The 22,149-nt window shown below is 39.9% G+C and overlaps 1 protein-coding gene across 1 annotated transcript; it reads right to left on the bottom strand.

The window, feature by feature from the left end:
- Positions 1 to 521: 521 nt before the first annotated feature.
- LOC135084107 (uncharacterized) lies at positions 522 to 15,972 on the bottom strand. Its single transcript, XM_063978852.1, has 13 exons — positions 15,550 to 15,972; positions 10,411 to 11,104; positions 9,274 to 9,447; positions 6,920 to 7,500; positions 6,486 to 6,642; positions 4,525 to 4,653; positions 3,198 to 3,291; positions 3,009 to 3,032; positions 2,051 to 2,260; positions 1,670 to 1,948; positions 1,312 to 1,398; positions 823 to 942; positions 522 to 740 (listed from the first exon to the last, which is right to left on the bottom strand). Exons 1-13 carry the CDS (start codon positions 15,758 to 15,760, stop codon positions 522 to 524), a joined length of 2,979 nt encoding a protein of 992 aa, XP_063834922.1. The 5' UTR covers positions 15,761 to 15,972.
- Between the last annotated feature and the right edge of the window lie 6,177 nt (positions 15,973 to 22,149).

Genomic DNA, 22,149 nt, shown 5'->3' with positions numbered 1-22,149 from the left:
CCAAGAATTTTCAGCTGCTGATATAGCTGAACTATTACTGAAGATTAATTTAAAGGCATGTCTTAAGTTAATCTTTCTGGCTGGCTTTCTCGTTCTACAACGTGATGCTGAAAAGAATTCAGACCTGCTGGTAATATCGGCCGACGGTGGTAGTCTCGATGTCAGAAGCGCGTGCTAGGACTCCTGCCTTGACAGTAAGACTGGGATGCGCCTCGCAAAGATAGTGCAGGAGACAAGGGTACTACGCTGCTGCTCCTCGCACTATGTCTGACCTGCTGGTAGAAGCGACTGACCTATTGACGAATGATGACTGACCTGCTGATAGTATCGGCTGACGGTGGTAGTCTCGATGTCAGAAGCCCGTGCTAGGACTCCTGCCTTGACAGTAAGACTGGGATGCGCCTCGCATAAATAGCGTAGAAGACAAGGGAACTACGCTGCTGCTCCTCGCACTATGTCTGACCTGCTGGTAGAAGCGACTGACCTGCTGATAGTAACGGCTGACGGTGGTAGTCTCGATGTCAGAAGCCCGTGCTAGAACTCCTGCCTTGACAGTAAGACTGGGATGAGCCTGGCATAGATAGCGCAGGAGACAGGGGAACTACGCTGCTGCTCCTCGCACTATGTCTGACCTGCTGGTAGAAGCGACTGACCTGCTGATAGTATCGGCTGACGGTGGTGGTCTCAATATCAGATGCCCGTGCTAGGACTCCTGCCTTGACAGTAAGACTGGGGTGCGCCTCGCATAGATAGCGAAGAAGACAGGGGAACTACGCTGCTGCTCCTCGCACTATGTCAGACCTGCTGGTAGAAGCGACTGACCTGCTGATAGTATCGGCTGACGGTGGTAGTCTCGATGTCAGAAGCCCGTGCTAGGACTCCTGCCTTGACGGTAAGGCTGGGGTGCGCCTCGCACAAGTAACGCAGGAGACAAGGGAACTGCTACCGAGTCTTGAACTATTCTTGACCTGCTGTAGTAGTCTCGATGTCAGAAGCGCGTGCTAGGACTCCTGCCTTGACGGTAAGGCTGGGATGAGCCTGGCATAGATAGCGCAGGAGACAAGGGAACTACGCTGCTGCTCCTCGCACTATGTTAGACCTGCTGGTAGAAGCGACTGACCTGCTGGCAATATCGGCTGACGGTGGTGGTCTCAATGTCAGAAGCCCGTGCTAGGACTCCTGCCTTGACAGTAAGACTGGGGTGCGCCTCGCACAGATAGCGCAAGAGACAGGGGAACTGCGCTACCGAGTCTTGAACTATTCTTGACCTGCTGGTACTAGTGACTGACCTACTGACGAGTGATGACTGACCTGCTGATAGTATCGGCTGACGGTGGTGGTCTCGATGTCGGAAGCCCGTGCTAGGACTCCTGCCTTGACGGTAAGGCTGGGGTGCGCCTCGCACAAGTAACGCAGGAGACAAGGGAACTACGCTGCTGCTCCTCGCACTATGTCTGACCTGCTGGTAGAAGCGACTGACCTGCTGATTATCAGCTGACAGTGGTAGTCTCGATGTCAGAAGCCCGTGCTAGGACTCCTGCCTTGACAGTGAGACTGGGGTGCGCCTCGCATAGATAGCGTATAAGATAGGGGAACTGCGCTACCGAGTCTTGAACTATTCTTGACCTGCTGGTACTAGTGACTGACCTATTGACGAGTGATGACTGACCTGCTGATAGTATCGGCTGACGGTGGTGGTCTCGATGTCAGAAGCCCGTGCTAGGACTCCTGCCTTGACGGTAAGGCTGGGGTGCGCCTCGCTTAGATAGCGCAGGAAACAGTGGAACTGCGCTGGTGCACCTTGAACCACTCTTGACCTGCTGGTACTAGTGACTGACCTACTGACGAGTGACGAGGCAGAAGCTCGTGCTAGGACTCCTGCCTTGACGGTGAGGCTGGGATGCGCCTCGCATAGATAGCGCAAGAGACAAGGGAACCGCGAACTACCCTTGACATCAATCTTACAAATGAGCACACCTACTGGTAGTCACGAACCATTTGTCGCAGAAGACAGGGGAACTACGCTGCTGCTCCTCGCACTATGTCTGACCTGCTGGTAGAAGCGACTGACCTGCTGATAGTAACGGCTGACGGTGGTGGTCTCGATGTCAGAAGCCCGTGCTAGGACTCCTGCCTTGACGGTAAGACTGGGATGAGCCTCGCACAAGTAGCGTAGAAGACAAGGAAACTGAGCCGCTGCCCCGCGAACTACGCCGCATACGAAGTGCGCCCAGCCGTCACTGTCTTCCGAGAACACCAGCTGTGTAAAAAATAACAATGTTTTAGTCCTGCTCAATAATAAATAAATAAATAATAAAACGTTTATTACTTTTTAACACATTAAAAGGAATTAGAAGAAACAAAATTACATTATAAAGGCAAGAAAAAAAAAGCAAATGGAGATGGCTTAGCATGTGCCGCCAAGGACTACCTGCCCTAGACAGCGCTGTTTTTCAGCCACCACCATTTCTCTTGAGGTGTTGATCGAGAAAATGGTAGAAAAAAAAAACAATATCTAGGGTAAATGAAACATGTAGAATACCGGACAAGACACTTCGTGGCCTTATTGTTTTAGGTTCCAGATTGGAAGCACCAGTAGATGTGGCAGCAAACCAGTGTTGAATTTGCGGCCTTTTGCAGATATCAAGGAAGATAGTGATCTCACTCAGGTCTAATGACTATGGGATCCTATTAATTTATGGCTAAAATGGTTCAAATAATAGGAACAAGTTTTTTTTTTCGACTCGATGGCAATAAATGGCAGCCACTTGAAATGTTCAAGGCAAAGCTAAATGTGTGAAATGATCTTTGAAATACATGTCGCTTGAAGTCTTGAAGCCTTACCTTGAGGAATTCCTTAGCCAGCACCTCCTGCTGTTGGACGTTGAGCATGTCGATTATGTTGCTTTTCCATTTGATGGCAATAAATGGCAGCCATGAAATGTTTAAAGCTAAGCTAAATGTGTGAAATCTTTGAAATACATGTCGCTTGAAGTCTTGAATCTTACCTTGAGGAATTCCTTAGCCAGCACCTCCTGCTGTTGGACGTTGAGCATGTCGATTATGTTGCTTTTCCATTTGATGGCAATAAATGGCAGCCATGAAATGTTTAAAGCTAAGCTAAATGTGTGAAATCTTTGAAATACATGTAGCTTGAAGTCTTGAAGCCTTACCTTGAGGAACTCCTTAGCCAGCACCTCCTGTTGTTGGACGTTGAGCATGTCGATGTCCCGCTGGTGTAGGTACACGACGCTAGCGCCGCCATTGGGGTGCGTCTCCACCCGCATTAGTCTGGAGCAAAGAGTTTTGTTTTTATTAGTATAACCAGGCCTGTTCATCTCCGCGAGTTTACATCGAAAACAAAACACGCACGATGGCCCACCTACAGGATACTATTCGACAAGGCCTCACATACGAGCGAGCATTGACTCACGCACGCGTATTCTTGTGTATGATGGAAGAAAATAAAGAAAATGGTGTACTAAATACTGTGCAGTATTTAACTGCCTAAATAACAATAAAAACACAGAATTTACTTTTTTAAGTTGCCTCAAGACACTGAGAGGTAAATGAGTAGTTAATATTATTCATGATAATTCATGCTAAATCATGTATTTCCTCCACCATTTTCTGCAGTTTGGCACCTCACGTCACATCATTTTACCGAAGTCAGCCCTATAGCTTCGGCGCAGTGCCGATCACTGACGTTTGTCAACAAAATGGTGCTTGACTCTTGAGACAGGCTAAATTACACCATATTGTTAATGACATTGAGCATACATTTTTGTAAATACCTTCGCGAAGTAAAACTTCTGTACGTAGTACTTATATTATTCTGTGGTATAACGGCAAGATCAGCCTTTAACGATGTCAAGCACCCCGTGTTTTCTATCCTATTATTGTATATTGGCACTAGTTAAGTATCTAGAGAAGAGTTTTATGGCTCGCTTAGTCTGTAAAGAAGAGTCTTGTCGCTGACTGTCTTTAGGGAGAAGCTTTGTGGCTCATGATGGCTCTAGAGAGGAGTCTATAGCTTACTTAGTTTTTAGGGAAGAGTCTTCTGTGACAAAAGCCACAAAAGTCCTCCTTGGAAACTGATTGACAGTTTCCAAGGGGGACTTTTGTGGCTCACATACTCTTTAGAGCAGTGGTTCCCAAAGTTGTCTGGGCTATGACTCATCTAATACAAGTTCCCAAACTCGGAACCCACCTATAGGAAATTTCGCCCGCTGCCCAGTGGTTGGATCGGTAGGGTGGTGTGTCGTTCTACAGGCAGGGCCCACTCAATGTTCGCTCGCGACCCATAGTTTGGGAAACCCTGCTTTAGAGAGAATTTTCATGGCTCACTCAGTCTCTAAAATAGCAATTTACCGGTGAAGCTTTAACAACAAACAGGCCCCAGGAGTCTGCTTGCAGCAGGCTTAATCTCTAGGAAGGAGTCTTGAGACCTTCTTAAGTCTCTAGGTGGGGCTTTAGTGGCTCACATAGACTCATTCGCATCTCGCTTAGTCTTTAGCGACTTACCGATGGTACTTCAGGTGTTTGACCACCACATTATCAGCCAGCGGCCCCCAGGAGTCCGCGTGAGGCAGGCCGGGCCGGTCGCGGCGGCACTGCACCCCGATGGAACAACGTTTGATGCGCGCGCGCCGCCTTATAGCTTAGTCTCTAGAAAGGAGTTAATGGCTTACCTAGTTTCTAGCCAGGAGTCTTGTGACTCACTCAGTTACTAGGGAGGAGTCTTATGGCTCACTTAGTTTTTAAAGTCCGGTCGCCGAGCACGTAGAATTTCGTCCAATGACCCCAAACTACCCATCTTTATCGCTCGCGCGTAATTATATTGCTGTCGCGACTGTGCGACGGGCGGCCGCAGTGAGTGTGCGAGCGTGACAGCAATATAATTACGCGCGGATTTTAGAAAGGAGTCTAATGCCCGTTTTCACCACCAATCCTTAACTTTTAAGTGACCCCTATGGTAACACATATCGTCAGTTGCAGGTTCACTTGGGGTAACTGACAAAATACAGTTTTTCAGTAGAGCCGTTTAAAGTTTTTTTTCGTCTTGAATCGGACATAACTTTTTTCCTATTTAACCTTTTTTGGATCTGTTTTTACAGAAATGCTTAGAATTCTACGCGGTTTTAGATTAAATAAAAAGAATTATCTAATATGTCTTAGTTAAGATAATAAATTGCAGTTACACCAATGTATTTTTGTACTTTTGACAGTTACACTAATTTTGCACCATAGTTTTGGAAAAAACATAGAATAGAATAGAATAGAATAGAAAAGGTTTATTGACACAGTAAGAAAAAAGACACAATACAAAAAAAACAACAAAAACACAAAATATGTAGGCTATTAAAAACAAGTGATGAGAAAAAACTGTGCCAATAGGCACCCGCTCAGCATTTATCGTGACATGCTCAAAAGGGCAAGTCACGAAGCTGGTCTTCCGCGGACGCCCTTGCTTATTGCGCAACCCTTGGAGAAGACACCGTCCAAAAATAATGTAACCGTAAATTATATTTAGTGAAAGTTCGATGTCTCTCCAAGGGGCACGCAACGCAGGGTTGTGTGTATAATTCGGTTACAACAGTACGCATCAAGAATAAAAAAAAAAAAATACAAATAACTTATCAAAACAACACAAGAGAAGAATTAAAATAAAAGAACATAACAAGAAACAACAACAACAATAACCTCGAAAATCGAATTATCGATTAATCGCACAGATGATATCGTAAGTATCGTAATAAATTAAAATTAATCGGCTTGACAACTCCAGTGTGTACTAATTATTTATTTAAGGTAAGTGACTGATTATTCCAAAGAAAGACACTCCAAGTAAATAATGCTAAATACTGTTCATCGATAAAGATTTATATTACAGCAACTTTTTAATGCCACGGTTGAATACACGACAGCGGTGGCAAAATGAAAGTTCCCAAAGCGGTGTAAAAAAAAAAACGTTAAAATAAAGAGAAAAAACTGTCACGGAGAGAAAAAAGGTTACCCAGCAAATTAAATATTCAGAACAGCCATTAATTTTACAAATTTTCGCGAGAGACGCCATTTATGCCATGTGTTTGCCACGTAATAAAGCGAGAAAAGCTCTTTATTATTGAAATTACGGCAGGCGACAGCAGGAAGAGAGAGAATGTCTCGCGCACAGATTAGAGAGTGGATCGTGGATCCACCCCGCTCGCTCGTACCTAGCCCGGCAAACACGCCGCACCGCACTTCCCGGTAAGCATTACCTATCTGATGGTTATTTGGTTCTACGTTCCATTCCAATTGCATAATGAAAGGATTGTTTTAGGGTGCGCCAAAGAGCCGGGGAAACCGCCAGTCGAAGCTCAACCGGACGCTAGAAATTATTTATGCTGGGACACGCCTGCCAACGCACGCGCACGTCGTGTACATCCCCCTGTAAGTGCATCTGCGCCACTCGTCTTTTGCAGTGAGATAAAGTGCTTCCTTACATGAGTTTTAAAGGTGTTTCTGACAAGCAGGGCACGCAATGGCGGCGGCAGGTCGTTCCAGCACCGCGACGCAGCGAATCTGAAGGAGCCTCGAAATGCCACAGTGCGATGTCTTGGAGTAGCAAAGATGTGGGTGCACTGCCTCCTTGGATATCCGCTGTGGACCCACTCCAGCTTTAGGAATAGGTATTTAGGTTTCTTTGTAGTAATGACTCCAAACATCAAGGTGGCTAAATGAAGTCTTCTACGTGCCTCCATCTTCATCATATTTGCGGCATTAAGATAAGGGGTGATATGGGAGCGAGGCGGAACCGAAAAACAGAACCGCGCACATGCATTCTGTACTCTCTGGATAAGTCTGGATGTTCTTGACAGAAGGCACGGACCGTAAACAGAGTCGCAGTAATTAAATCTGCTGAGGACCAAGGACTCACAGAGTAGAATTCTGAGTTTCTCGCTCAGGTAGGGTCGCAACTTGTACAGGAGTTTGAGCCGATAGAGACTATTTCTTACACACTCCGCTACATAATTTTCAAATTTCAGATTACAATCCATAACAAGTCCCAGATTTCTGGCTGCATCAACCCTTGCGATAGGTTCTCCGTCTATATTAATGTTTAGAGTTACATCTTTGAGTTTAGCAATGTTTTTGGGTGTCCCTATAACCAAGAACTGGGACTTTTTTGGGTTAATCTTTAAACAATTTGAGCTGCTCCAGTCAGAGATGCTGTTCAGGTCTTTGTTCACTTTAGCCACAGCAACGGCAAAATCAGCCGGTGCAAAAGAGAGGTACACCTGCAAGTCATCGGCATACAGATGGTGATGACAACTTGCGATAGTGTTAGTGATGTCGGCACTGTATAGGATGTACAGGATTGGTCCCAGAATGGACCCTTGAGGAACCCCGCGGGTAACCATTTCAGGTTGAGATCTCATCGAAGTGCCGTCCACCCTTCTCAACTCCACACACTGCAGTCGCTGGGTCAAATAACTGTGGAACCACTTAACTGAACCACTGTCGAGGCCATAATAGGTTAGTTTGGATAGCAGCAGAGAAATATTAATTGAGTCGAAAGCCCGAGAAAAGTCCAGTAGTGCGAGAATTGTTAGCATCCCCCGATCCTGAGCAACCAGCAAGTTATCGACCACATCCGCCAGTGCAGTTGTCGTGCCGTACCCTTTCCGAAAGCCAGACTGATAACGAGGGAGGATGTCATGTGCTTCAAGATAGTCAGTAAGTTGGTTACACACAATTCTTTCTAATATTTTTGAAAGGCACGGCAAGATGCTTATAGGTCGGAGTTCCTGAACTGTGATAGGCTGACTTGTCTTGGGTAGCGGTCTCACAACCGCAACCTTCCAATTCTTTGGAAATACGCCTTCCAATATCGATCGATTGACAATTGCAGTAATAGCCCCCAGTGAGTAGGGCAAGGTGAGCAAAATCATGTCCAGAGTAAGACCATCACTACCCTGTGCGTTTGATCTCAGACCCCTGATGGTCTTAAGGACTGAGTCCTCGTTAACTGTGTGTAGTGTGAAGGTGGCAGCGTTACTATGCCTATGATGCTCATATAACATAGGTCAAATTGGTGTAAGTACTGCCCAAATTAAAATAATTTGATGTATTTGCTGGGTTTTGTTTACTTAGTTGCTGTATAATTTATGTAAAAGTATTAAAAAATAAGAGAATTCATGAAAAAAATAACATTTTGTCGTTTTCTTTATTTTTTTTTAAATTTTATTAAAAGTAACTTTTATTTTATTCATTAAAAAATGTTAAATAAGCCAATAAAATCAAGAAAATATGTGTATTTAATTTTTTTAAGACAGAAATATTGAAATAACTAAAGTATTACTGTGAAACTAAGTAATTCCTATATTTTTTTAAGCTTTGACTTACCAATACCGTATTTAGCTCTACGGGGCAACTTAAACTGAAAACAAAATGGATTTAATTTTCCACCTCTTTATAGCAATGTTGAATTAAGGTCATGAGTACTACAACAGTAAAAGTAACAGAGTAACAACAGGTTAATGTTAGCAATGCGCAGTGACGCCTAGTTGGCTGAATAGTTGCTCAATTTCAATTTTTTTTTTTGTTGAGCTAACTTTAACTTCTTTAACTGATACTGCTGGTATAATAATAATGTAATATGCCTTAAAACTTTCTAAATTCCTATTTTATTTCATGTTATAAACCTTAGCAAATCAGTGTAATTGCAAAGTTTTGTAGCAAAATTTTTACATTATTACAGATACACCAATTCAACCTGGTAAAATTATTACAATGTCAGTTACACCAAAATTTTGAAGGAAATCTGAAAAGTTCACACCTGAAAATGTCCGTGTAATTGTAATTTTTTTAAAGCTAGAATTTTTTTACGTATACCATTCGAAAGAGCAGAAAAAACTAAGAAAAACTGTATATTTAACTCAAAAACCGTATTTTGTCAGTTACCCCAAGTGAACCTGCAACTGACGATATCAGGAATTTTGTTTTCATAGGGGTCACTTAAAAAATAGGGATTGATGGTGAAAACGGGTAGATGACTCATGTTATCTCTAGCGAAGAATCTTGTGGCTCATGCAGCCTCTAGGAAGGAGCCTTATGGCTCGGTCTCTAGCCTAAGTCTAAGACTTACCGGTGATACTTTAGAATCACGCAGCAGTCAGCGTGCGGCAGGCGTGACTCTCTAGCAAGGAGTCTACTGCCCATTTAAGTTACTAGGGAACTTTTGTGTTTCACATAGACTCATCGTGTCTCGCTTAGTTTCTAGCGACTTACCGATGATACTTCAGGTGTTTGACCACCACGTTATCAGCCAGCGGCCCCCAGGAGTCCGCGTGAGGCAGGCCGGGCCGGTCGCGGCGGCACTGCACCCCGATGGAACAACGTTTGATGCGCGCGCGCCGACGGCAGTGGTGGCAGGACGACGAGTGACGGGAAGAGTGAGACGACCTGAGAGACAATGAAATTTTATTTTATTTATCTGAAAATGAATTATCTATACTTATAATAAATCTGTAGAGAGATCAATTCTGTACATGAAACATATTTTCAAAATAACTATCAGGGGGTGATTAGTGATCGATACTGATGCCAAAAATACAATCAGTAAAATTTTTGTCTGTCTGTCTGTCTGTCTGTATGTTCCTTATAGAAACAAAAACTACTCGACGGATTTTAACGAAACTTGGTACAATTATTCTTCATACTCCTGGGCAGGTTATAGTATACTTAGGAATTCCCAAGGGAAGGGGAATTAGCGGCAAAATCCTTTTGTATGAAACATCTAAACCGATTAAGTTAGACGCTTGAAATTTGGCATGCAGGTACCTTAGGAAACTTAAAGCTTAGTTACAACAGGATATTGCAAAATTCCCACGGCAACGGGAGTTAGCGGGAAAAAACATTTGTATGAAAAAATCTAAACCGCGTAAGATAGATGAAGGGGGTAAAACGGGATCCACGCGTACGAAGGCGCGGGCGGCCGCTAGTTATTAACTAAATGTGCCAAGAACTAAGTGTTTTAATAATGTAGAATGGTCACTTTTGATAGTGAATTTAAGTATAGGGTTGCCTTTTCATGATGAGCTTTATGAATGTTTGTTTATAAATGATTTAGGCTATGAAATGATATGATCTCATCATCATTTCAATCACAGGACGTTTACTGCTGAACATAGGCCTCCCTCAATTATTAAAAGGGCCTAGAGTACTCGAGCTAAGTTCAATTTAGAGCTTATTTAGCTGGCTTTCTTGTTCTTTATTGCTTCATGTTGGTATACAGAAGTAAAGAACAAAGGCAGCATTTTCGCAATTCCTCAAGCACCACAATGTGTTCAGTGCTGCAACTCAGACATTCACTACTCTCAAGGGTCTCCTAACTCTCCTAACCAAATTAATAAAAATTTAACTCACCTTTCTCGTTCCCTCTCCTTTTCTTTTTCCCTATCTTTGTCCCTCTCCAACTTCACTTTATCACTCTCAGTCTTCACTTTAACGTCCTGCACTTTATCAGTTTCGGTCTTGACACTCCTGCCAAGTCCTGCAAATATTTGTGGGGAGGCTGTAGGCTCCTGCTTGACTTTAAAAGGCAGCTCCAAGTTACCATAGCAAGGCAGCTCTCTCCGAGGAGTCGACTGGAAGCGAATCGCCTTCAAAGTCAGACTGAAATGCGTCCCAGAGCGGCGAAGATTGTTCGTATCCAAAAGCACGTTCGATCTCGTCACGCGAGGGTACTTGTATCTAAACATGGACCTTTGGAAGTGCGTGTTGATTATACGCAGCTGTCTCGACACTGACGAGAATATTCGCTTAGTTATATCATCGTCTGGAACTTTGTTGTTGAGCTGGGACTGTCTCCAGGTTACATTGAGGCCTCCCAACCAGTCGGATGAGAGAGGCTCATGGAGACAGAAGTCGTGGTGAAGATTGAAGAGTAAGGGATTCCGCATGGGTGGGGTTTTGTTGAGCACATGCAGGGTTAGCATGGCTCCATCGCCGAACCCTCCCGAGTCGAACACCGGCCATATCTTGGTTAGTTTGGAAGGCTTCAGGTTCTCTCCCCACGGGCATAGCTCTAGGGAGTCTTCGCTGCGCTTGCGCTTCTTGCCTGTAACAATTGAATTTAATGGTTTATTGAGTATTGAAGAATTTTTACATGGGATTAAAATACATAATTTACTGTAGCTCTCAGGAGCATATAGCACAGAATAATAATGTACGATGGATAATTAGTAGAGTGTACAGACGACGTCATATGCCGAACATCTTATACAGGTAACAAACTATAACAAATATTTTTCTTTAGGTTTCATTTTAGATAGTCAGTCTATAAGTGCAGTCAATCCATATCAAAAAACATACTAACTGTAAACAAACATTTAACTGTCACTTTCTCCTGCTACATTTTAGTTTCATTACTTGGTTATTTTGTTTTAATAAATAGAAAGTAATTCTGTCTCCTTTTGTTTATTTCTTATGGTTTCCTTAGACTAGGTTTTTAATGAGAGGGATAGACTAAGTTGTGTTACAAAAAATGGGTTGGCATGAAAATGTTATATTTTTTACAGTACTTATTATTATTCTGTTACCCAGAGTAACTGATTGGACCCGAACTCTTCATTATTATGTTTTTCTGATTAATTTCGTTGTGGGTCCAACTTTCCCCTGGGACAAACTTGACCTTTACTGGTTGTGTGACCTACATAAACACAAATGTTTATGTAGGTCCTGGCTACACAGGAGTTGCAGTGGTGGGAACGAGAGATGGGAATGGTCCCATAAACTGATTGGATTAATTTAAAAAGTTATTTAAAAAAATAATGTAAATATTCAGCAGTACCTAATAGGTACTGCTAAGTTATCTGAATAATTAACTTAGAATTTGTTTTATATAATAGTTAAATGTTTTGTACTTAGTCTGTTTTTGGCACAAACTTCAATATGTTAATGAAAAGGTAATTATCTAGATAGGTACTGTAGGTACATTTTTATAAGAGAATACAATGAATTAAATAATTTATTTACTATAGAAGAGAACTTCTATGTATGACTTTCATAGGTACCTGGAGATAAGCTAAATTAGGTTTGTAATGTAAAACAGAGGTCTAGTTAAGGTTTGAACCCAGACTGCCATAAAGTTAAAATGTTGGTTACATTGTGGCTCATAAATCTAATAATATCTCAAGTTATACCCAAACCAGAAGATTAATTTAATTAAGGGTGGATGGACCAAACAAGAGTAAATATTAATCTCAGAATAAACTTGTCATTTTGACATATTTTCCATACTGAAACTGTCAAAGTTTGGTTGAATCAGGCCTAAGGAGATTAATTTTAAAAAAACCTACTAATATTATAAAGGTGAATAATAAATAAAAATAATAAAATTCAGTCAGTCAAACAGACTGCACTTACACAGTGTACACTGTAATACAGTGAACCTATTTTATAGTCTTTAACCCATTTTACATCATCATTATGTAGCTCTCTATTACACCACGACTGGAGTAAATAAATCAAGTATTGAATAATAAATAAGCTAGTAGACAGTGGAAAGAACAACAAAATGCTTATTGTCTTGTAAGTACAGTAGAACCTCGATAAGATAAAGACCAAGGGAAACGTTAAATAATTTGAGTTATAGAGGTTTTTACTTACTAAGGGTTTAATTAAGTTAAAGAGTTTTTATCGGTTTATATTTTTACTTACAGAGGTTCGATTATGGGCTTTGTTCATGACTAATAAAGATAGACGAGGTAGGTTAAATTACTTTATTTTACATTTAAAGGTATATTTATTGAAGTTTATTCTGCATAAAATTCTCAGCATATGTTAATGCTTTCAGTTTTCGTTTTGAATTCATTTTCACTCACAGTGTGCAAAGAGATGCTGCCGAAATGAAGGCTAAAAGATACTGACACAAACAAACAAATAAGTTACTGTACTTAAACTTTAGTCTATTGTTTACATTTTGAAGCCATTTGGTAAACGCGTGTAAGCAATGGACAATAACAATGGTCTACCTACAGGAAACGTTCTTTGATTGCACATTCGTCTCATTGACAGATGATTGAAGTTACAAAGGTCGTCGTCAGTACAACTTTGAGTTACTGAGGTGCGAAACCCAAATTATTCGTTTAAGTTATAGAGGGTTCGTATTTTAAGTAAAAGAGGTTTTGGACTCCGAGGGGAAGGGAACACAACATTTTATGAATTTATAGAGGTTATTACGTTATCGAGGTTTAAGTTATCAAGGTTCTGTAGTAACAAATAGAAAACCTATTGAGAGCAATGACAATACTGTGAATCAGGAAGTACTGTTTTTATTAAGTTTATGTCACAAAAGAGAATGCAAGCAAACATCTTGGGCTTTTTATTGAATTGTATCATGTAGCTTGCAAAATAAATAAATACTATTACAGACTATAATTATTCACTTTTTTATTTCAATTTATTTACTTTTCCAACAATAACAAAAAAATCAAAAATATTTATTCAGTTTAGACCACAAGTGGCACCTATGAACGTCAAAATATAGTAAATAATAAAAAAAGAAAAGGTAGGCCTACTTTAAACATGTAAGGAATCAGATACTGGCTAAGTTATTTAACTGGGCCTTTTATAGATATTTTTTGCAAACCTTGGACCAACTTTTCCTAAATCTAGTATAAGATGTGACATTGTGCTAGATTTCATTGAGTGTTGAGTATAACTTATTTTCATGGTATTTTTTTTCAACCGACTTCAAAAAAGGAGGAGGTTCTCAATTCGACCCGTATGTTTTTTTTTTTTTTTTTTTTTTTCTATGTTTGTTACTCGATAACTCCGCCAATTATGAACCGATTTGAACAAATCTTTTTTCGGCGTATAGGTGATACCTCAAGGGTGGTCCCATTTAAATTTAATAATAAAAAAAACAACCCCCAAGGGTGGAAAATTGGGGATGAACTTTTTTATACGCAATATCTCCGCCGATTATAAACCGATTTGAACGACTATTTTTTTGTTGAATAGGTATTATCAAAAGGGTGGTTTCATGCGAATTTGAAGAAAATATTTCACCCCCAAGGGTGGAAAATTGGGGATGAACTTTTTTATAGGTACGCAATATCTCCGCCGTTTATGAACCAATTTTTTTTGGTCTCAGTGTACTGCCTACCTTCAGTGGTAACATCAAGGTAATAATTAGTTAACTAAAAAGCAAGAAATAAGTAAAATTTTATAAAAAAAAAATAAAACCGACTCCAAAAAACCTACACTAAAACGTAGAAAAATAATTACTAATTACCTACTTATTTATTAGGACGATTATTATTAATATTTATGTAGGTATACCATGATTGATACTTTTGGAGTCGGTGCAGGCAAACTTTACATGTTTCATAATCTTGGCACCGACTCCAGAAGTATCAATCATGGTATACCTACATAAATATTAATAATAATCGTCCTAATAAATAAGTAGGTAATTAGTAATTATTTTTCTACGTTTTAGTGTAGGTTTTTTGGAGTCGGTTTTATTTTTTTTTTTACTTATAAACTTGACAAGGAATTCCTACATATTTTACGCAAAAAAAAATCTATTTAAATATAACAATAAGGTAAAATACTAAAATATCAAGTAAGCTTTTAACAACATGTGATTTTTTCCATTAAAATTTAATGATCTCAATAAAAAGAACATACAAGACGTCTTTCTTTATTGATAAATAATTATTTCTTTTGACTTTCACTCTAATGCTGATGAAGTCATTAATGATTATAAAGCCTTGTAATTACTGATTAGATTTCTAGTTCTTTAGAACAAGAAATGCATATTAATGATTTTTATAATAAGATACAAAATCTGGAGAAAACCTGATGAATTTATACATGATTGTTGAATAACTATATGGGTACATTGGCATGTGAGTGTGCGGACTGAAAAACAATGAACAAAATTAATTATTGTTTCTTACAAAAGGCTTGGCAAGTTGTAAACTTAACTTTCTCTTATGAAAAAAACTTCTACATTACTTTCAATGTTTTATGAGACATTTTAATGAAAGAACCATGAAATATTATTAATCAACAATTTTATACAAGGTCCATGTTCTGAGGAATCATTTACTCGAATTATAGAGAAAAAAGTGGTTATTGGATTGATAAAATGCTGTCATTCTGCTGTAGAATAACTCTTACTGAGATTTGAACCCTGTACCTCAAGAAAAATCTAAACCAGCCATTGCACATCATAGCAACTTGACTAGAAAGTGCAGGTAGCCCTGACCAAGGTCAGCATGATGCAAGCTGCACAGTGTTGCAACAATACTTATCAGCCGAATTACCTCTCAACAAGCACCATTTAGACCAAAAAAATACACCAAAACATCAGAAATATTGAAAGAAATGTTTATAAACAGTCATGACCTCCATTTTAGTGATGTAACTAACAAAAGATAGGTTACTAGATTTCCCACCAAAAACAATAATCAATAATTCGGTATTATCTCCATGATTAGATGGTATAAGAGCGTGAACGCGGTTTTTAAGATGTAAAAGAGTGATTTGTACCTTTGGAATCGAGAGATTGTGGTGGTTTCGCATTGGTTGACACACTTGGATCATATCCCAGTTTTGAAAGTCTTTTGTAGTCATGAGTCACTCTTCGGCGCTTACAGCCCTCGCCGGCGTCTGCTTCGCTGTTCTGACCGTAGATATCATCAGCGAAATCGCGAATTTCGCTTACTTTTACATTGGTTTGTACAGGTTGATCCGACGCCATTGTTTCCCCAGGAATGACGAATTCTCTACCAAACACCCGTTACTCATCAATTAAACATCAACGGCACGAATGAACTTTACTTTAACACAACGATTAGATCCTACAATCACTTTGAATGATTAGAAACACATTGATTTCGAATAAAAAACAACTTGCGACGCCATTTCTTGCTTCCTCACTTTTTTTTAAACCTTTTTAGCAACTTGGCCACAGTGGCGAGCGCAATGGAATAACACATACAGCCTAATATTAGTTTTGACTAATTAAATTAAAATCAGTCTAATTTAATTTTGTTTATCTTAATTTATTTTAGTTATTTTATTACTATAGAATAAAAAAATACAAACTTAAATAAAAATTACAACAGCCTAGAACAATCTAAAAGCAACTCAACGCCCTCTAGGAGTTTACGGAAATAACAAGTTAAAGCAGTAAAATTTGTGTTGCAAAAATCCAATAGATGTCAGTGCACTGCACACCATTAACACGTGGTACCTTTACTCAACGCTAGATGTCGCTAGTAACTCTTTTATTTTCAAAAATAAATGGGTCTAGCTTTTACAATACTTATTATTATTCTGTGCTTTTACTTACTGCCTCTTTTAATTGTTTTAACTTTTAAATTTAATTATTAAAACACCTGTCCATCGGAGAGCTTACCAAATGATGAAGATTAACAAAACCTACATAAACTTGGTCTTCTTATGCAGATTTTATTTAAGTATTTAATCCCATACCAATACCAACTAATATTATAAATGCGAAAGTAACTCTGTCTGTCTGTCTGTCTGTTACGCTTGCCCGCTTAAACCTCGCAACCGATTTTGATGAAATTTGGCATAGAGATAGTTTGAGTCCCGGGAAAGAACATAGGATAGTTTTTATCCCGGTTTTTGAAACAGGGACGCGCGCGATAAAGTTTTTCTGTGACAGACAAAATTCCACGCGGGCGAAGCCGCGGGCGGAAAGCTAGTTTATTAATAAACTCCATGTTACAGTTCCTACAATCCGTAAGTATTGTTAGGACCTACTTTACAGCGCTGCGGACAGGTAAAAAGTAAACAAACGAGGAATGCTCGCCCGAAGTTGTTTACTCTCCATTCAAGTTTGGGAAGCAATAAAAGTTGTTGGTTAATATATTAAGTTCTTGAAAGTCCACACACTATGTTAAGTTAGGCAAGGTATTTTATAAAGTCTAAAAGAAGTAGGTAGATATCCAGCGAGGAAATGCAGCCAGCATCCTCGCCTCTTTGAATCGCGGACACGCTTTTATTTAGTTAGAGCACAGTTAATATAGTTAGAGTAAAGTTTTATTTTTTTCTTAGTTTAGTTAAGTTTGCGTCTGTTGTAAAAGTATATTTTATGACATCCTAATCGAAGTGAACTTCGACACTCGCGTTTCAGTTAGCCGTCTCTGTGGTCAAGTCTCTGGCTCAGAGAACCCGGGTTCGATTCCCTGTGGCAGCAATATTTTATGCTTAGGTTGCACCCGTTGGTTGGAAGTCCTTCTGGCTAGCTATCACCATCACAATCTACTTACAGCCTTATAAAAAAATATTAACCGAATTTTTTGTTTCGGCATTTGGAAAAATTATGATGGTAGTCAGTGTTCTTCTATGATCCACCTTCGACCTGATTTTTTCACCAGATCAGATTATTTTAAAATCAGATGCAATGAAAGTGAAAAGTTTTCCCGTTGCGGTTAAAAAAACTGTGCCTTTCATGAAAGCTATAACAGCTATAAGTCTTTCTATATGCATTTAAATGCTATAATGGCTGCCAATTTCCGTATAAAACAATATATTACTTCATTCAAGTTATTATTATTTACATAGGCTCGCAAAAACGCGTGCCGAGTTAATTTTTCTGTTGTAAAAATGTACATATCAACACGTACACAATGTACAGTTCGACGAAATACTTATCTGCTATTTTAGCTTTAGTAACAGTAGTAGAAGTAATTGCTATATTAAACTATGTTGTTGTTTTTCTAGAAACATGTAATTTTAGCAATGTTAAAAATGACTAAGTAAATACTTACGCCCGTATTCACAAACATTACTATGAGGTCTCACAATGCGCGTGGATGCACAGGGTGACACACGAACTAATCACAGATGCTGTGCGTTCGATTTGCTGCTTCACTTATGCAAGCATCGTTTGTGAATGCGCACCACATACTTAAGTCGATTCCAAATTGATACATAATTAATTTATCTGTGTCCAAATGAAGCACAGCTTTTTTCTATCTTTGGATACTGGACAACAGAATAAGACGTAGGACTTCGTCTTTTACATAGATTCTACTCTACTCAAGGTACAAATACAAACGATAGGTAATTTATCTAGACAATTTTATGCAGCTTACTATTTTATTTATTTTACCAATGGTCCGTGACCCTCACTCGGCATGGAAAACCAGCGCCGCGGCGCCGTGGCCTTCGTCACCGTGGGCCACGGCATATGCTGAGTGGGGTCCCGTTGCAGTGGGCATCTTGTTGGTGAATGGGTGGCACTGCTCAGTTTACTCTTGTTTTTATTTTTTTTCTTCTTCAATTATTTCTACTTTCTTTATATCTTTCTTTTTTCTTTCTTTCTTTCTTCTAATTTGATGCACTAAAATATTTGCATTTTGTGCGGACTGCGCGAGGATCGAACCCACGACCACTGTCATACAATACAGTAGTCCGGTACGCGAACTACTACGGTAGTAGGTACTCTAAGTTTAAAGAACACAATGAGAGTCTAGATTGGTCTTATGTTCTTACAAGCCTGGTTTCTGATAAGAGATTTTTAGCTTGAGCATGCTCATCCTCAGTAAAGTATTAACTCAGGAGGTGCGCGGATGCCATTTTGGTGCCTGTACCCTGTAATCCCTGTTGTTTAGTTTTAGTTGATATTTTATTTTGTAAGGATGTACCTAGGTACTTGAATATCTATGTATAGTAAGTACATTTTCTATATTTCTTTCAAAAAGTTTACTTGATTTAATTAGAAGATTAGCACGCTCTAGCCAAAACTCTCTTTTCCGAAAACGGGCCTTTGTTTTGGTTTATTCCACTTTGTTCACTTGACATCAAGGCTTGACATTGATACCCAGGTGAACAAAGTAGAATAAACCTTTGTTTTGGGTTTGACGTCGTTTATTTATAGAATCGCTCCTACAGAAAATACAGTAAATTAAAGCCTGTATGGAAACTGATACACTTACTTGATCATTGTTTACGCTGGCTGTTTGTGTAATTCTATACTTACTCAGAAAGATAAAACATCTAATGTTTTAATCAAATGTCTGGCAACGACAAACGTGGGTGGTAAAAATACGGCTATTGTGAGGCTCATTTATTTTGTCTAGTTCTAGCGAAAGAAATATCGCATTTTGGGGAAACTTATTATTATATTAACTTCTTGCTATTAATAGTTCTTATTTGCTTAATATTATGGAAATTACTTATATTTAAGTCTCAAATTTTCTCAATGTTAACAATGTCACAGGTAGGTAGGTACTCTATATAACATTTTAAAATGGTAAGTCCACTTACTTAACTTGAGAGCTGCTAAAACGCACCAACCCAATGGATTTTCGTGAAAATAGGAACTTATGAATAATAAAAATCGAAATTGACTCTTTAATTCATAGTTTGGAAAGCTCCATCTTCGTTAAAATTGAGATGGTATCGTTCGTTTCAACCAATAAATATCCACTGCTAAACAAAAGCCTTGATAAGGATGTCCACAACGACCAGTCCTACGCTGTCCGCATCCAGGCGTTTCTCGCAAACTCCACATCGTCGGTCCACCGAGTAGGAAGCTTTACTTTTCCAGACCTGGGCCCAACTCTTGTACTTTTCTGTCCCAAATGTAGAACTTTTATGCAAGAGATATTTTTCTTAATACGGGACTATTCCCACCTCTCGTTCCCACCACTGCAACTCCTGTGTAGCCAGGATCTACAGCTTGACCGCCACAAAAACCCAACCAATGAAGGTCAAGTTTGTCCCAGGGGAAAGTTAAACTGTCATTGGACCCGCAACGAAATTAATCAGAAGAACATAGGAGGAGTTCGAAATTAAGGTTCGACTTCCCTCCATTGCAAAGCGGATGACAGGTGACAAACAAAGGTTTAAAACCTTTAAGAAAAGATTATGCACCACGGGCAATAAATTAAATTAAGGGGGCCTATCTTATGAGCAATTAGCAACTACCTGCATTTCTCTTAATGTCAAAAAGCTTCGTAGCGTATTGAATCCTGTGATATACAATAACTTCATCAGCTCGCACTAAGCGTTTCGATGACTCTTAATGCGAGCAGCTAGGGACTGGAATTCGCTGCCTGCTGCTGTCTTTCCCGAAGACTATAATCCGGGCCTTTTCAAGGCGAGAGTGAATAGCACTTACAGGACAGATATGTACCATCCTAGACTGCATCCCACTTAACACCAGGTGCGATTGTGGTCAAATACCTGCCTTGTTCGATCCTTATCGATACCTTGATCGAATCAGAAATGAGGAGATCCGTAGGAGAACCAGAGTGACTGACATAGCCCGCAGAATCGCTAAAAGCAAGTGGCAGTGGGCGGGGCATATAGCTTGTAGAGCTGATGGCCGCTGGGGCAGGGAAGTTCTTGAGTGGCGACCACGAGCCAGATGACGTAGCGTGGGCAGGCCTCCCACCAGGTGGACCGACGATCTGGTGAGGATCGCGGGAGGTGCCCGGATGCGAGCGGCGCAGCGCAAGACCGGTCTTTGTGGAAATCCTTGGGAGAGGACTTTGTCCAGCAGTGGACGTCTTTCGGCTAAAACGAACGAACGAACGAACCTCCAAGACCTCATTGTGCATAAAAAAAACAACTACTTTATTTACCAGATGACATTCCACAAAATACGTCTCGGAGTGTCCTATTACGTCATAATGTTATGTAAGCGTCCGTCCATAAATTCGACTCATTAGCAGTCGGAACGCGGTCCCAGATTCGATTCCCGCTTGTTAATATTCGCATGCCGGCAAATGACCATGAACGATTATAATTTGCGAATGGCTTTGTATGTTACACTTTTAAAATGGTTAGAGTTTTAGGCCTGGTATAATTTTGGTGACATGATATTAAAGCGTTTGATATTTATGTATTATTTTTAACTAGCTTTTGCCCGTGGTTTCACCCGCGTGAAATTTAGTTTGTCACAAATCGTCATAAAGTATAGCCTATATTATGTTAATCTGGGTAATAAACAATAATACTGTAAAGTTTCATCAAAATCCGTTTAGTAGTTTTTGCGTGAAAGAGTAACAAACATCCAGACATCGAAACTTTCGCATTTACGAGTATAATATTAGTAAGATTAGTAAGATAGTAAGATTAGTATGTAAACAAGGGTTTTTGTAATTATGGTAGTAGGCCTCCCACTCAGTGGACCAATGATCTAAGCAAGATTTGCTTAGAGGGAAGTAAAAAGAGAGCTTTCAGCGCTCTCTCAAAAGATGGCTGAAAAAAGCTAGTTCCGCCGCTCCATCTCAATACTATCTTCTTCTTCTTTTCGTGTCAACAACAAACCTACACAGTGTCAGCCCAAAACTCCGCCACAAAAGTGGCGTTGTCAGTAGCACTCATCAAATCCTCCTGAGTGCAGTTTGTTTGGGCACTCAGGGCATGACATCAGGTGCTTCATCGACTGGGGAACAAAACCGCACCTGCACTCCATATTTAAGCCATCCAAGAATCCCAACCCAAGCCATCCAAGAAGATGACATCTCAATACTATTATAGTTCATCATATTGATCTAAAGTAGTTGTATTTTTAAAAGCCTAGTTGCGATTTTAAAAAGCTATTTAATTATTTATTGTGATCACTACTAGGCAAATGTCTTCCCCAGATAGCTTCCCCTGAAACTATATAGAATTGCACACTCAATACCGGGAATGCCGGGAACTTCGATTGGTATTAAAGAATATGGAAAATGAAAATCAAAATGGAAATTTTAGGGAAAATTAGTCAAAATGCTTAAATGAAATTCATTTTTTTTTTATCCACAACGAGGAAGCTCTTGGCCTGTATCTCACCTGATGGTAAGTGACGATCAGGCCGAAGGTGGAAGTGAGCTTCACCCGGAATCCTCAACCACGGAGGAACTGGCTATCTACCTCTAACTGCCGGAACACAACAATGCTGTTAACATTGTTGTTATGGCGACAGACTTAGGTAAGATGGTGGTAGCTAGCCAGGCGGACTTAGAACAAGCCCTACCACCAACCAAACCGAACAGAAAAATCTGCCCCCTCTGGTAATCGAACCCAGGACCTCTGCGTCTGAAGCAGGTGGTCTTACCACTAGACCACAGAGGCGGTTAATACTCCAGAGAAATTCAGGGAAAAGCCTTTTATTTTTTTCAT

The sequence above is a fragment of the Ostrinia nubilalis genome, chromosome 25, assembly GCF_963855985.1.
Source record: "Ostrinia nubilalis chromosome 25, ilOstNubi1.1, whole genome shotgun sequence".
NCBI classification, from domain to species: domain Eukaryota; kingdom Metazoa; phylum Arthropoda; class Insecta; order Lepidoptera; family Crambidae; genus Ostrinia; species Ostrinia nubilalis.
The sequence above is the reverse complement of the archived record's forward strand: the minus strand, read 5'-3'. Positions and strand labels throughout refer to the sequence as shown.